This window comes from Sarcophilus harrisii, chromosome 5 (genome assembly GCF_902635505.1).
Source record: "Sarcophilus harrisii chromosome 5, mSarHar1.11, whole genome shotgun sequence".
Taxonomy (NCBI): domain Eukaryota; kingdom Metazoa; phylum Chordata; class Mammalia; order Dasyuromorphia; family Dasyuridae; genus Sarcophilus; species Sarcophilus harrisii.
In genome coordinates this window covers 158,040,341-158,057,538 of record NC_045430.1, presented here as the reverse complement: position 1 = coordinate 158,057,538, position 17,198 = coordinate 158,040,341, and the positions used below count along the sequence as shown (strand labels likewise).

The window sequence follows — 17,198 nt, the reverse complement described above, 5'->3', positions numbered from 1 at the left end:
ATAATGACTTGGAGCATCTTTTCATATGGCTAGAAATAGTTTCAATTTCTTCGTCTGAGAATTATCTGTTCATATTCTTTGACCATTTATCTATTGAAAAATGGCTTGATTTCTTATAAATTAGAGTCAATTATATATTTTGGAAATAAGGCCTTTATCAGAACCTTTGACTGTAAAATGTTTTCCCAGTTTATTGCTTCCCTTCTAATCTTGTCTGCATTAGTTTTGTTTGTACAAAAACTTTTCAATTTGATATAATCAAAATTTTCTATTTTGTGATCAGTAATGATCTCTAGTTCTTCTTTGGTCATAAATTCCTGCCTCTTCCACAGGTTTAAGAGGTAAACTATCCTTGTTCCTCTAATTTATTTATAATCTCATTCTTTATGTCTAGATCATGAACCCATTTTGACCTTATCTTGGTATATACAGTGTATTTAATTTTATGCTATTTGCCTGTTATTCCTTTTGAGCTCTTTGGAGGACCTCAACCTTGATAGTTTAAACTATCTCATCCAGTTTCATGTCATCTCCAAATGTGACAAGCATAGCAAATATAATTTCATCCAAATCAATGATAAAAACATTGAACGCCACAAATCTCCAGCCCTTCTTGGACCCAGAAGATCCAGATATCCATTAAACTTGGAGAAGGCATAAGGGCATGGACATTTGATCTTTTTGTTTTGTTTTGTTTATGCTATGTTAAAATTGGCTACCATTTCTTCCCCTTTTTCTTATAGATCCTTAGTGCAAATTAATTGTTTTGCCCACTTCAATCCTACACACATTGGGTATATAGCTCAGTGAGATCATCAGAAGTATGCTTCTTATGCTCATAGATAAGAATTCCTTTTCCAGCAGTCATACACACTAGAAAAAAAGGCAGTCAGCCACTCCTTGTAATATTTTCATTACATAGTTTTGACTGTTGACTTGGCTATGTTCTATTTCTTTGGGTGATCCACATCAAAGGTAAGATTGAAATAAAATCATATCAGCTTGGATGATACCATAGCATAATTTGCCAAGGCAAAGCACTGCATTCATTTTTTACTATTTTAAAATAAAAACATTATTATTCCTGAAAGGAAGACTCAGATGACACCAGCATGGCACTGTTCTTACAAGCCACTCTTCAAAATTCTGGAAAATTCATATCTGAGTTCCTTCTTCTTTGTGCAGAACCATAATGGATCTAATCAGTAAGAAAAAAAAAAAGAGAAACATATTTCTATCCACTTAAGAAACTGGTCCCTGAAATGTATCCTTATATTTTGTTTAATTAAAAGAACTATTTAGAAACGTGTGAGAGATTTGACTAACCTGCTCTCCTTGGAGTCTCATAGCCACTGGTTTATCTTCACATGACTAGGAAGTAAAAATAATAATTACAACACTTTCAACTGTAACCAGAATTTCCCCTTGTGTGGAAAGGAAGGAATTTAGGCTATTGAATGAGCCTCTATAAGAGCTAGTAAAGGGAGAGTGAATATGTGAAAATGCAGAATAACACAATTTAAAACTAAAAGATCTTAGATATCATCCTTTCCAAGCCCCTTATTTTATAGATAAGGAAAATGAAGCACAGAGATATTAGTGTTATGGTAAAAGCAGGGAAAGGCTTGGTGAAAAGGGTAGGATGGGTGCTGAAGTTCATAAAGGACACAGTTGACTACATTTGCCTCTTCTATTGCTGAAAGTGCTAAAAACTTTATTGATATTGTATAGAGAAGGCAATGAAAGAGTATTTCAGTGCTCATTTGTTGGGTGTAGAAACCAAAACAACTGAGAATATCAATGAGGCTGACTTCATTCTCACAAAGTAGAAAGCAGTGGTGGATTGTAGAGGGCTAAAACTCCAAAAAGGTATGCTTGAATCAGATAACTGAGCAATTAAGGCTAATTATCTATTGGATGTGAGATAATGGTTCTAAATACATATTTAGATGAGATGGTGATGTGATGGCTCTCATCTTTTGTGCTTGCTGAATGTTTGATGGTGAGATAATTGTAAGCAAGGATTGGAAGTGGTGAGGGGAGCAAGGAGAAGCCAGAGTCACTTGGCAGCATGATGAGGAGGAGAGAGGCTGGAGACTCTGGACTCCAGAATCCAGGATAGATCTTGAGCTTGCCTGCCTCCTTCACTTCTCCCCCTAAAGACCAAGGACTTTGATTTATCCTGACTCTGGTGTTCTCTGAGGTCCTCCAAGGAGCTATCCTGTACCTGACAGTGGATTTTGTGAAAATTAAGAATCTCTTTTGAATTTTTTTCAGTCATTAACAAACAATAGGAACTAAGAAAAACCCAATTATTTCAATCTCCTCCTCAAATACTTCAAAAAATCTGTGATTTCATCAGTGTGTTTCTTCCTTCCACCAAAGCAGTTGGGGGCCTCCACAATTTAGTTGATGGTCATTAAGAGTTGATGTGGCTGAAATATTACCTTTCAGTTAATTTGGTCATGAACACAGGTCTTGCATATAACATGCAAAATGTTATAGATTTTGAGAACACAAGGCATAAACATACCATGATGAGGCATTGGAGGAAAGGATTTTAGTATAGAAAATTTTTATAGTGATAAAACTATGTTTGCTAAGAACTGAGTGAATTGGTTTCTTCTGTATTTGCCATATTCATCTCATTTTCAATAAAAGAAATTTTTGTTTACCTTAAAGAGTAAGATGTGGCTGATTTCTTCAAATGATCTCTTTGTGTGTATGATATGGAAGGCATTCTAGGAACTTTTCTCAGATTCTGTGAAATCTTTCTGCCTAAGGAATCAATGATCATTTTTCACACAGAATTACATTTCAATATTTGTTTAGAAATTGCCTAATACTAATTGAAATACTTGTTCTCTAGTTACTGAAATAATTATTTATTATGTGTTATTCTAAAAAACCAGTTGGAATTGGGCCAAATTCATAATAATAAGAGCTATTCTTTAATTGATGAATATATATATTGTCAAGGGATATATATATAGACAATTTTCAGAGGAAGAAATCAAAGCTATCACTAGACAAATGAAAAAAATGTTCTAAATCACTAGTAATAAAATGCAAATTAAAATCAGGTGCCACTTCACAATGATCAGATTGGTTGATTTGATAAAAAAAAAAAAAAGAAAATAGAAAATGCTGGAGAGGATCTTGGAAAATAAGTACACTAACATACTATTTGTAGAATTATAAACTAGTTGAATCATTCTGGAAAGCAATTTGGAACTATACTATTACACTCTATATATCCTTGGACCCAGAGATACTGCTACATACTTCATGAGATCAAAATAGAGGGGAAAGGGCCCATATGTACCAAGTATTTATAGCAACTCTTTTTATTGTGCCAAAGAATTGAAGAGAGGCCCATAATCTTGGGAAATAGTTGAAGAAATTATGACATATGATGACTATGGTAGAATACAACAGTGCTATAGGAAATGATGAAGGGATCACTTTCAGAAAAATCTGGAAGAGTTGTATGAACTGAAACAAAATGAAATAAGCAGAAACTAGAGAAAAAGTTTAATAGTAATAACAATGTAAAGATAATAAACTCTGAAGTTAAGTAACTCTGATCAACACAGTGACTAACCATAAAACATGCCATCTACCACCAGAAAGAGAACTAATAAATTCAATATGCATACTAAATAAAATTTTCTTCTATTTCTCTCTCTCTCTTTTGTGACTTTTTTAGTGGAACATAGTTAATGTGGAAATTTGTTTTGCAGGTCTATACATATCTATAATGATTTTTATTTGTCTTGCCTTCTCAAAGAGTGTGAAGGGAATGGGGGAAATGAGAGAACTTTGAACTGAAAAAACCACTGACAAAAATTTTTAAAAAAGAAAGCCTCCAAAACATGGTAGTGAAGAAACTTTCAATGAAACTTATATTTCCAAGAGAACTACACAACTTTTAGATTATCTTCCTAGACCTTCTCTTCCAACTCATCAATTAGAAAGAGTTGAGTTCTAGGTTCATGACTCAGAACATGTCAAGGCTTATAGACTATTCAATTCAGGAAAGTTCAAAGCTGCTGGGTTTCCCTTAGAAACAAAGTTACAAATGTTCATTTGTTTCACTATGCTAGTATTTTTGATTTCCAATGTAGCTAAAAAATATTATCAAAAGGAGCTTTGAATTTTTTTGTAGTCTATAAGCCCCAACATGTTCTGAGTTTTTCCATTACTGGCTCAATTTAACAAGGCACTCAAAAATGCAACTAAAAACATCAAAGACAAGATGAAGAAAAATGAAACAAGTAACCACAAAGTAATTACTACAGAAAAAAATAACTGAAGACTACTTCCCTGAACCACTGTTGCTGTACTCCAGCTTCAAAAGTGCTTTTACCTACCTATTCTATGTGCTTTCTCATATGGCCCTACCTTTCTCATGCCTACTGTAATTTTAGGCACAATCCCTTTGAAATAAAACCTTAGTAATATCCTGGAAGACTTTACCTCATCTCCTTAATGGATTGGAGCCTGTGAATCCAATTATCCTTGGAGTTAGCCTAAGTACAGAAGAAAATTGACTTTGGAGAACAGACTAGTGCCCAGAAGAATAAGACTAGGAAAAAGTATAGAATAAGACTGGCATTCACTATTTTTGACAAGAAAACCCCATATGGAATCACGAAGAGTTACTCATAACTGAAAAACAACAGTTATAAATGTAGCAAATGTCACAAAATTGAAAGGAAAAGAAAAAGGGAAATTAGAAAGGAAAGTTATGTGAATTAAAAAAAAAAGGACATTTAGCAATAAAGTGGAAATGTGGAAATTGAAGACTTTAATATTCCTCTGTCAGAGATTGATAAATCAAACAAAAATAAATAAGAAGGGAATCAATTAGCTCAACAGAGCTATTTAGTTTTAAATGTCTGTGGAATGAATGGAAATATGAAAGAATATTAAGTTTTCTATAACAAAAGGATAAGTTCTTAGCATCCCATAGTGTCTTTGAAAGAGCAATAATGTACTAGAGTATACAGTAATCATAAACAATTCTAAAAAGGTAGAAAAAATAAATACACATTGTCATTACTAAGTAGTAATAACATTCTGACCTTTCTACTATAAAACTTTTGTTGAGAAAAGAATTAGTGAATAAATGGAGAATACCAAATACCATCAAAAGAAAACTATATAGATTATATCTTAACAATTGGGAAAATACTTATTTCTGATAAAGGAGTTAGTTGTCTATATAAAGTCAGAGTATCAACTTGTCAGAGCTAAAATCAGAATTACAAAAAAGTAATTAGAAAAATGAAAAAAAGTATAAAATTGAAACAACTAAATTCTCAATTAAACAGGATGTAAATATGGGAAATGGACAACAGAAATTATTCCAATTATATTATTTTGCATAAATTGTCTCAGCAAACATATCAAAAGAGCTTCAAAACTATTATAGTCAGCAAACATCTGACTTTGTAACAAGCAAGATGACTTGTTAAAGACAGCATTGATTAGAATATAAATTTGTAAAATTTTAACAGGAAATGTGATCAATCGTCATCTTATAAATCAGAGAGAAGCAGTGGAGGATAAAGCCAGTTTATAGAAAGTTTGATAAGACCTTCACATAAACAAATGAATTCTGGGAGTATTTAAGGGCAAAAAGGAAAGGACAACAAACAGAATAATAATGGAAAAGATATATAAAAATCATTGTAACAAATTTTCTCTACCAAAGATAATGGAACCCCTGCACTTAGACCCTAACATTAAATGTACTTATATATGTACTTCTAGGAGAGGTAGAAATGGTACTGAGAAGAAAAATCATCTTTATTGGTCAAGTATAAATAGAAAAATAAATCCAATCTAGAGGTGACAATTGTAGAGACATTGAGGAATTGATTACTACTGAAACATTAGGAAGTGAATACCAAAGACATGGACATTATCTTGGTTCTTATTAGCTGACTGAAAGGTCATCAATGACATTGAGTGAACTCCCTGTGACAGACTTAATGAGGTCATGGACAAAAGTTGCACAGGATGAGCAAGCATTATTGGAGAGAACTTCTGAATCAATGAGATCATAGATCCATTTGACTATTTTGAGTATAGATCTGATAAACTAAACTAAGAACTGATGGGCTAAGATTGATTAGTTAACCCACTTTAAAAAAGAAACTTCAAATTACCAAAATGTGAAATGAACCAGGCAAATTTATAACCATCAGAGAATAAATAATATTAGCAGAAACTACTACATTCACTTCATTATATAGTAGCAAAACTGGGGATTCAAAGGCAGTGAATACATATCTGTAAAAATGATTTTTAAAAATTTTGTTTGGACCTGTGATTTTATGTACATTGGGAGCTCCCAATAGGAATTTTCTACAATGTTGCCGATCATCATTGCAATTCATAGTCACAGAATAGTTTTTAGTCCCACAGCTAGATCGTATCATAGGTAGGACTTGAACCTATCTTCTTTACTTCAAAGCCAGTTTTTTATCCATATGCCCAAGTCTTTCATACATACAAATAAAATAAATAATTTAACAAAAACAAGAGATGAGATCAGAAATTACCTAATCTAAGAAAAAGAAATGACAGAATTGGAAATAATCCAAACCCTATCCAAAAAAGCATATCCTCTATAGCATTCTTCTGGATTGCAATTTCCTCATTTATAAAATGAGGGTTTAGATTGGATTATATCTAAGGTCCCTTCCAACTTTTAAAGCTTTTTTCTTATGATTCTAAACACTGGCAAAGAAGAAAGAGTTTAACCCCATTTGCAGATGATTTGATGGATTACTTAGAAAATTCCAAAGAATTAATGAAAAACTACTTGAGATGAAACTTCAATAGTAGTACTATTAAAAACCCACAGAATCATCATTTCTATAAAATACTTCAGAAAATTAGAAGGAAACAGTATGAAAATTTCCTTTAAAATAATTAACTGAATAAATTATGATACATGAATATTATGAAATATTGTTTTATAAGAAATGATCAGCAGGATGATTTCAGAAAGGCTTGGAGAGACATGAGCTGATATTAAGTGAGTAGAATCAAGAAAACTTTGTACACAGAAACAGTAAGATTATGGAAGGATCATTTCTGATGGGCATGGCATTATTTTCTTTTCTTTTTATTTATTTATTTATTTATTTATTTTATTTAATAGCCTTTTATTTACAGGATATATACATGGGTAACTTTACAGGATTAACAATTGCCAAACCTCTTGTTCCAATTTTTCACCTCTTACCCCCCCACCCTCCCTAGATGGCAGGATGACCAGTAGATGTTAAATATATTAAAATATAACTTAGATACACAATAAGTATACATGACCAAAATGTTATTTTGCTGTACAAAAAGAATCAGACTCTGAATTATTGTACAATTAGCTTGTGAAGGAAATCAAAGATGCAGGTGTGCATAAATATAGGGATTGGGAATTCAATGTAATGGTTTTTAGTCATCTCCCAGAGTTCTTTTTCTGGGCATAGCTAGTTCAGTTCATTACTGCTCCATTAGAAATGATTTGGTTGATCTCGTTGCTGAGGATGGCCTGATCCATCAGAACTGGTCATCATCTAGTATTGTTGTTGAAGTATATAATGATCTCCTGGTCCTGCTCATTTCACTCAGCATCAGTTCGTGTAAGTCTCTCCAGGCCTTTCTGAAATCATCCTGTTGGTCATTTCTTTTTTTTTTTTTTTTTTATTTTTATTTTTTTTAATAGCCTTTTATTTACAGGATATATACATGGGTAACTTTACAGCATTAACAATTGCCAAACCTCTTGTTCCAATTTTTCACCTCTTACCCCACCCCTCCCTAAATGGCAGGATGACCAGTAGATGTTAAATATATTAAAATATAACTTAGATACACAATAAGTATACATGACTAAAACATTATTTTGCTGTACAAAAGAATCAGACTCTGAATTATTGTACAATTAGCTTGTGAAGGAAATCAAAAATGCAGGTGTGCATAAATATAGGGATTGGGAATTCAATGTAATGGTTTTTAGTCATCTCCCAGAGTTCTTTTTCTGGGTATAGCTAGTTCAGTTCATTACTGCTCCATTAGAAATGATTTGGTTGATCTCGTTGCTGAGGATGGCCTGATCCATCAGAACTGGTCATCATCTAGTATTGTTGTTGAAGTATATAATGATCTCCTGGTCCTGCTCATTTCACTCAGCATCAGTTCGTGTAAGTCTCTCCAGGCCTTTCTGAAATCATCCTGTTGGTCATTTCTTTTTTTTTTTTTTTATTTTTTTTTATTTTTATTTTTTTTAATAGCCTTTTATTTACAGGATATATACATGGGTAACTTTACAGCATTAACAATTGCCAAACCTCTTGTTCCAATTTTTCACCTCTTACCCCCCACCCCTCCCTAAATGGCAGGATGACCAGTAGATGTTAAATATATTAAAATATAACTTAGATACACAATAAGTATACATGACCAAAACATTATTTTGCTGTACAAAAAGAATCAGACTCTGAATTATTGTACAATTAGCTTGTGAAGGAAATCAAAAATGCAGGTGTGCATAAATATAGGGATTGGGAATTCAATGTAATGGTTTTAGTCATCTCCCAGAGTTCTTTTTCTGGGTATAGCTAGTTCAGTTCATTACTGCTCCATTAGAAATGATTTGGTTGATCTCGTTGCTGAGGATGGCCTGATCCATCAGAACTGGTCATCATCTAGTATTGTTGTTGAAGTATATAATGATCTCCTGGTCCTGCTCATTTCACTCAGCATCAGTTCGTGTAAGTCTCTCCAGGCCTTTCTGAAATCATCCTGTTGGTCATTTCTTACAGAACAGTACTATTCCATAATTTTCATATACCACAATTTATTCAGCCATTCTCCAACTGATGGACATCCATTCAGTTTCCAGTTTCTAGCCACTACAAAAAGGGCTGCCACAAACATTCGTGCACATACAGGTCCCTTTCCCTTCTTTATAATCTCTTTGGGATATAATCCCAGTAGTAACACTGCTGGATCAAAGGGTATGCACAGTTTGATAACTTTTTGAGCATAGTTCCAAACTACTCTCCAAAATGGTTGGATCTGTTCACAACTCCACCAACAATGCATCAATGTCCCAGTTTTCCCACATCCCTCCAACAATCATCATTATTTTTTCCTGTCATCTTAGCCAATCTGACAGGTGTGTAGTGGTATCATGGCATTATTTTCAATAATGAGGTGATTCAGACCAATTCCAGTAGACTTGTGATGAACAGACACATCTTCATCCAGGAAGAGGACTGTAGGAACTGAATGTGAATCACAACTTAGTTTTTTCATCTTTTTGGTTGTTGTTTGCTAGGTTTTTTCTTTTTCATTTTCCCCTTTTTGATCTTATTTTTCTTGTGCAGCATGATAAATGTGGAAATATGTTTAGAAGAATTGTACATATTTAACATATTAGATTACTTGCTGTCTAGGGAAAGGGGTGGGAGAAGGGAAAGTAAATTTTGGAACACAAGGTGTTGCAAGGGTGAAAGTTGAGAACTATCTTTGCATATATTTTGAAAATAAAAAAAACTATTATTTAAAAAATGAAATAATTAAAATGGGAGAGGATTCTGGGAAGAGGCAAAATAGGTCAGAAAAATCCAAGATCTCCAAATTTCCCCCACAAAGACAAAAAAACACCTCAGAATGAATATAGAGCAATAAAAATAAACTAGAATTAGAGTAGAACAGGTTTGATTGGTAAACACCTTCTGGCCAATTCCTTTGAAACAACAAGCAACAAGCCCTGGGGCTAACTAGATTGATGAAGTAATCTCAGCCCCAACCACAATAATTTTCAATCCCCCATCAGTGTGAGAGTTAGGCATTTGAGTCAGAGAAGATTGAGAGAACATGTAGTGATAAGGAATTCCAGGCCCAGTTATGTTGTTTAGATGTGGTCGTGGGCAAGAAGAAAGCAGCATCCACCTGGTGAATCTAGAAGCAGTAGGGCATTGTGGGTACTTACAGGAAAGTGAAATTCTTGGTTTCTATTCCAGACCAGAAGGGAGAAAGGAGGGCAGAGGCACCATCCTCCAAACTCCATAACTAGAGCTTTTTTTTTTTTTTTTTTTTTTTTTAGCAGACAAAAAAAGAACCTAATCATAGAAAGTTACCATAAGAATAGAGAAGATCAGCATTCATCTTCAGAGGATGATATTGAAGTGAAAAAAAAAACAAAAAACCAAACAGCTTCTTCCCCAAACAGTGTTTTCAAACAGTCACCTGTTCAAAAAGATTTCAATGAATTACTTTAAAAAGACTTAAACTCAAATGAGAGAAATTGAAGAAAATAAAAAAAACAAGAACAAGAAAAATAAGATAATGAAAAGAAAGTCAACCAACTAGAAAAGAAGATCCAGTCTCAAAGAAAATAATTCTTTGAAAATTAGAATTGGGCATGAACGAGCCAGTAACAGTTATAAGAGATCAAAAAAATAATAAAATAAAAAGAATGAAAAAAATAGAAGAGAATATGAAACACTATATAAGGAAGACCAGTTGATCTGGAGAACAGATCAAGAAAAGAAAACATAAGATTAATTGAAGTACCTGAAGGCTATGATTTAAAAAAAGAATCTTGATACAATAATACAAGAAATAAAGAATATTGTCCTAAAATGTTAAGAGCAAGAGGGGAAAGTAGAAATAGAAAAAAAAAAAAAATCCACCAATCACCACCTGAAAGAGATCCTATGAGGAAAACTTAAAAGAACAGCATAGGCAAATTCTAAAACCCTCAGGCAAAGGAAAAATATTATAAACAACAAAGAAAAAATATAAATATGGTAGAGACAATTAGACTCACAGAAGACGTAGCAGTAGTTACATTAAAAATCACAAGTCTTGGACCACTATATATAGAAGAGCAAAAGAACTGGGGTTGCAGTCCAAAATATCATATCTAGAAAACTTAAGCGTAATCCTGAACAACAACAATAATAAAAGATATTATTTGCCAGGCTTTCAAGATTTTCTTACAAAAAACCCTCTGAATTTAATAGAAATTTTGACATGCAAGATCCAGGAGAAATATAAGGTAAACATCAAAGACAATACTGCAACTATTGCAGTAAGAACAAACTGTTTATGTTTTATATGTGGAAATAGGGTTGTCAATAATTGAGTAGTTTGAAAGAAAGATTGCAGAATATGATGCAAAACCATTTAGGAAAATGTAAAAGATTAATTTTCTTTTACAAATAGGGTTTGAGAGGAAGAAATGACATAGAGGAATTAGAAAGAAGAGAAGAGTTGATAGTTCTGAAACCTTACTCTCATTTGGAATGGTTTAAAGAGGGGTGTGTGTGTGTGTGTGTGTGCACAGAATTTAGTCTCTAAATTCAGAAAGAAATAAGAGGATAAGGGAATGAGGGGGGTGGAAAGGATAAAGGAGAGATTTTTAGAACCATACTCAGATCAGTTAAAGAGGGAACAACATATATATTTTGAAGAAATAAAAATCTTCTAAATTTATTTTTAAAAGTAAGAGGGTGAAGGAAAAGGATGGGAGGGTATAAAGGGTATGGAAATTAACAGGAATGGGTTACAGGGATATGGTGGGGGGAGAGGATAAGGGAGGGATCTTTGGAGGAATGGTTAGGTTAAAGAGGGTAAGGGAGAGATCCTTGGGGTGAGGCAGATTAAGTAATAGGAGGACAAGGTGACAGAGGAGGTGACTCCTCTAAAGCAGAGGAGTCAGGGGGGATAGAAAATAAGAGCTACACAGACATAAAATAAAGACCAGGAGTAGAATTTATTATGCAAAAAAAGCAGAGGTAGTACTCATGATCTCGACAAAGTCAAAGCTAAAATGGATTTAATCAAAAGATAAAAATAGGGAAACTACACTATATATCAGCATTATTAATTAACATTGTTTTAGATTATTTAAAATAAGTAGATGTTTAGATGTTATAAGGTTGGAATATTGCTGTAGTATAGGAAATGATGAATTGATGGAGTTAGAAAAATATGGAAAAACTTGGGCTTATGAATATGCTATCTATCTTCAGAGAAACAGAAGTACAATTTTACATAGATGCACATGAATGTATGTGTATATATGTATATGACTATATATGTATGTACATATATGGTTGAGCATATGTGTATATATGTGTTCATGTATATGTGTCTGGAATATAGGTATGTGTGTTGGAAATGATATATACATACATACACACACACACACACACACACACACACACACACATCTATTTATCTACCTAAGCTTAATTGTAGCCTTCTTGGAGTGAGGTGGAAAAGAATAAACTAAAAAGTACACAGGAAAGAACAAAAGAAAACCCACAATAAAGCAAAGAAAAGATGGGCAGCTCTAAAAACAATATGTGGTATTTATTGCATAGACTTTCTTGAAATGGACATTTATTGCTTTATATTTTGAATTCTCTCGTTCTGCTATGAATAGAGCAATGTTTTTTTTTTCCTTTTCCTATTTTCTATCTAAATTTAAATAAAATTTTAAAATAACTACAAAATGCACGAAATATTTGGTAATTACCCTACCTAGATACATGTAGGATTATATGTAAAAACTATAGACCACTCTTTCAAAAGATAACAGAAGACTTAAATAATTGTAGAGCAGCTATTCAATGTTCCTGATTGGGCAATACCAATATAATAAAATGATAAATTTCTTTAAATTAATTGGGAGGTTTAATGCTCCATAGAGGGAATATTTTATCGAACCAGACAAAATGAATACTAAATTCTTTTGAAGAAACAAAAAATTTAGAATCTCAAGGAAAAGCATTTTTTAAAATAGTAATGGGTCATACAATTACCTGATATCCAACTACATTATAAAGCTATAATTTGGCAGAAATGAGTTTTAAATTAATATTTAATCTAATCCAATCCAATCCAATTCAACAAGAATTTAAGTGCTTTGAATGTATCAAGTACTGTGTTAGCCATTGTGATACAAATACCAAATATCACTTGCTTTCAAGGAACCTGCATTATTCTGGGAAAAAAGTAATATGTGCACAGATGAGTAAGTGTAAAATATGTACAAAAAAAGACAGCATGCTATAGAGTCTAGAAAACTATCCTCAGAGTCAGAAAACCTGGGATCTGGATTTAAGTTCCACTGTTGACACATTATGTCTATACAGGTAAGGAACTTACATCTTTTAGTGCTCTAGCTCTCTAAAGTTGTAGAGTATAGGGCATTTGCTGATGAGCATTAGCAATAGTAGTTTCCTCACCAGGAGTATATCATGGGAGTGGGATGTTAAAGGTTTTACTTTTTATTTTTTAGACTCTCCTCTCTCTCTCTCTCTCTCTCTCTCTCTCTCTCTCTCTCTCTCTCTATATATATATATATATATATATATACAATAATATTAAGCATATTTCTATATTAGTCATGTTGTAAAAATATAATCAGAACAAAAAGGAAAAACTATGGTAAAGAAAAAACAAAAAAATTTTTCAAAAGTGAAAATAGTATGATTTTCTTTTCAACAATGAAGTGATTCAAGGCAATTCCAATAGACTTGGAATGGAAAGTTCCATCTGCATCCATAGAGCAATCTGGAGACTGACTATGGATCAAAGCATAGCATTTTTCATCTTTTTTGTTTTTTTCTTTCTCATAGTATTTTCCCTTTTGATCTGATTTTTCTTGCATATGATGAATATGGAAATATGTTTAGAAGAATTGCATTTATTCAACCTATATCAGATTGCTTGTTATCTTGGGGAATGAGGGAGAAAAATTTGGAATACAAGATTTTGCAAAGGTGAATATTGAAAACTATCTTTGCATGTATTTGGAAAAATAAAATACTGCAATTTTAAAAAAAAGGAAATAGTATGCTCTGCTCTGCATTCAGACTCCATAATTCTTTTTCTGAATGTGAATGGCATCTTCCATCACAAGTTTTTTGGAATTGTCTTGGATCACTGTATAGCTGAGAAGATCTAAGTCTATTATAATTGATCATCACACAATGTTGCAGTTATTGTGGACAATGTTCTGGTTTTATTCACTTCACTCAGTATTGGTTCATATAAGTCTTTCCAGGTTTTTCTGAAATCTGATGGCTCATTATTCTTATAAAACAATAGAACATTACATTCATATATTATAACTTATTCAGCCATTCCCCAATTAATGGGTATCCTCTCAATTTCCAATTCTTTGCCACCACAAAAATAGATGCTGTAAATATTTTTGTACGTATGATCTTTTTAAGATCTCTTTGGATACAGACTTAGTAGTGGTGTTGTTGGATCAAAGGGTATGCATAGTTTTATAGTCCTTTGGGCATAATTCTAAACTGCTCTTCAGAATGGTTAGATTAGTTCACAACTACACCAGGAGAGCATTAGTGTCCTGGTAGGTAAGCATTTTAATAATTGGGTTGGATACTAGTTAATGAAATGCCTTTTTGTAAGAATCATATAAATTGATTTTTTAAGGGTTTACAAAGCCAATAGTCAAGAAAAAGAGCATTCTAGGCATGTGGACAACCTGTGCAGAAGCATGAAGATAGAAAACTCTGGTTGAGGAACAGTTTGGCTTGAATAGAGTACATTTGAGGAAGTAATATATAGTCAACTACAGGGATAGACAGGACAATGATATGATCAAACCTGTACTTTAAGAATATTAATTTAGAGTATTATGGGAAGATGGCAGAGTAGGTTGGTAAATTGCAAGCTCTCCAGATTTCCCCCACAAACAGAAAAACTTTGTGCCTCAGGACAAATACAGACTAGTGAAAAATCAAGAAGACTTGGGGCAGAATAGGGGTCCTCCTGATACAGCCCCAAGAAGATCTGAAGATGGATGCTGGGCTGGGGAATAATCTGTTTGAAGTATAAACACCATTGGGCTAGCTTGGTAGAAATATGAAGTGGGAACCTCTTGGGCTAGCTGCAGCCTCAGCATACTTTCACCTCCTGGACTGTTTGTCCAGTTGGGATTTGAGTCTGGGAAGAGTGAATGAACCTTGGCTGATTGCTGCTGAGATGCGGTCTGGAGTGAGAAGAAACCAGCACCCAGGGAGTACAGAGGCAAAGGGACAGGAATGCTGCTGGTTGTGGGCACTTGCAAGAATGTGGAGCTCTTAATTTGGAGTTTCTGATCAGAGTGGAGATATGAAGAGATGATTGAGGCATCATCCCCCAATCCCACAATTAGAGGTGCTTACATTAATACTTATTAGAAAAAAAATTAATCAGCAACATTATTGGTGAAACTGTGAATAGATCCAACTATTCTGGAGAGCAATTTGAAATTATGCTCAAAAAGTTATCAAACTGTGCATACCCTTTGATCCAGCAATGCTACTACTGGGCTTATATCCCAAAGAGATCTTAAAGAAAGGAAAGGGGCCCACATGTGCAAAAATGTTTGTGGCAGCCCTCTTTGTAGTGTCAAGAAACTGGAAACTGAGTGGCTGCCCATCAATTGGAGAATGGCTGAATAAATTGTAGTATATGAATGTTATGGAATATTATTGTTCTATAAGAAACGGCCAGCAGGATGATTTCAGAGAGGCTTGGAGAGACCTACATGAACTGATGCTGAGTGAAATGAGCAGAACCAGCAGTTCATTATAAATGGCAACAAAAAGACTATACGACAATCAATTCTGACAGACTTGTGTCTCTTCAATATTGGCATGATTCAAACCAGTTCCACTTATGCAGTAATGAAGAAAGCAAAGTAGCTTCAATGTAGATGGTTCTCTACCACCCAGAGAGAGAACCATGGGAACAGAGTGTGGAATACAACATAGCGTTCTCATTCTCTCTCTTGTTATTTGCTTGCATTTTGTTTTCTTTCTTAATTTTTCTTTTTCTTCCTTCTTGATCTGATTTTTCTTGTGCAACAAGATCACTGTATAAATATGTATACATATATTGGATCTAACATTATTTCAACATTGTAAAGGGCTGAAACTCCAAAAAGGTATGCTTGAGTCAGACAACCAAGCACTTAAGGCTAATTACTATTCAATATAAGACAACGACTCTATTAGCATATGTTTGGATAAATGGCCCTTCTCACTGTTTGGTGCTGGCTCAATGTTTGGCATTAAGATAATCGTAGGAAAGGATTAGAAGGTGGGGTGACAGAGGCCAGAGACTCACTTGATGGCAGGATGAGAAGGAGAAAGGTAGAGATTCTGGACTCCAGAATCAAAAAGAGATCTTTGGCAAAACTCCTAGCAGTTTGTCTGCTTCTTTAATTTCTCCCGCTAAAGATCAAGGACTTTTATTTATCCTGACTCTGGCTGATCCTGAGACCTCCAGGGAGCTAGCTTAGACTTAACACAACATATTTAACATATATTAAATTACCTGCCAGCTAGGGGAGGGGGTGGGGGTAAAGAGGGAAAAATTTGAAACAACATTGACAAGGGTCAATGTTGGAAAAATTACCCATGCATATGCTTTGTAAATAAAAAGTTTTAATAAAATATTTTTTAAAAATGAATCAGCAAAGACAAAAGAACCCTATCATTGAAACATATTATGGGAACAGGGAAGTCCAGGGGGTTCATATCCAGAGGACACTATGGTTAAAAAAAAAAAAAAAAAAAAAAGTTTCTGCCCCAAAGAGTAACATGAAATGGCTACCTGACCAGAGAGAGTTTATAGAAGAATTCAAAAAAAATTCAACAATCAAATTGAGGAAAAATTTTAAAAATAAAATAAAAACCATCCAAGAAAAACAAGAAGCTTACATAAAAAAGTTAACCAACTAGAAAAAGAGGTATAGAGTCTCAAAGATGAAAATAACTCTGAAAATTAGAATTGGGCAAGGGGAAGTAGTGAGGCTATGAGAGACCAAGCAGTAACAAAACAAGATTCTAAAGAATGAAAAAATAGAACGTGAAATATCTTATGAGAAAAATGACAGATCTGGAGAACAGATCAAGAAGAGAAAACATAAGAACAATTGGGCTGCCAGAAAGTTGTGACCAAAAAGAGAACCTTGACACAATAATGCAGAAAATAATCCAAGAAAATTGTCCTGGAGTGATAGAATATGAGGAGAAAGTAGAAATAGAAAAAATCCACTGATCACCATTCTCAAAGAGCTCCTTTGTGGTAAACTCACAGGAATATAATTGCCAACTTTTGAAATAAAAGAGATAAAAAAA

At 33.5% G+C, this 17,198-nt stretch overlaps 1 protein-coding gene across 1 annotated transcript in view; it reads right to left on the bottom strand.

Annotated features, from left to right (window-relative positions):
• Positions 1 to 897: 897 nt before the first annotated feature.
• The window catches only part of LOC111721113, a 73,069-nt gene continuing 56,768 nt past the window's right edge, over positions 898 to 17,198 (bottom strand). The window contains exons 9-11 of the mRNA XM_031938832.1: positions 2,676 to 2,778; positions 1,327 to 1,371; positions 898 to 1,198 (exon numbers count right to left, since the gene is read on the bottom strand). Of these exons, the coding sequence (XP_031794692.1) occupies positions 1,344 to 1,371; positions 2,676 to 2,778 (131 nt within the window). The 3' untranslated portion in view covers positions 898 to 1,198; positions 1,327 to 1,343. The remainder of the gene's footprint in view (positions 1,199 to 1,326; positions 1,372 to 2,675; positions 2,779 to 17,198) is intronic.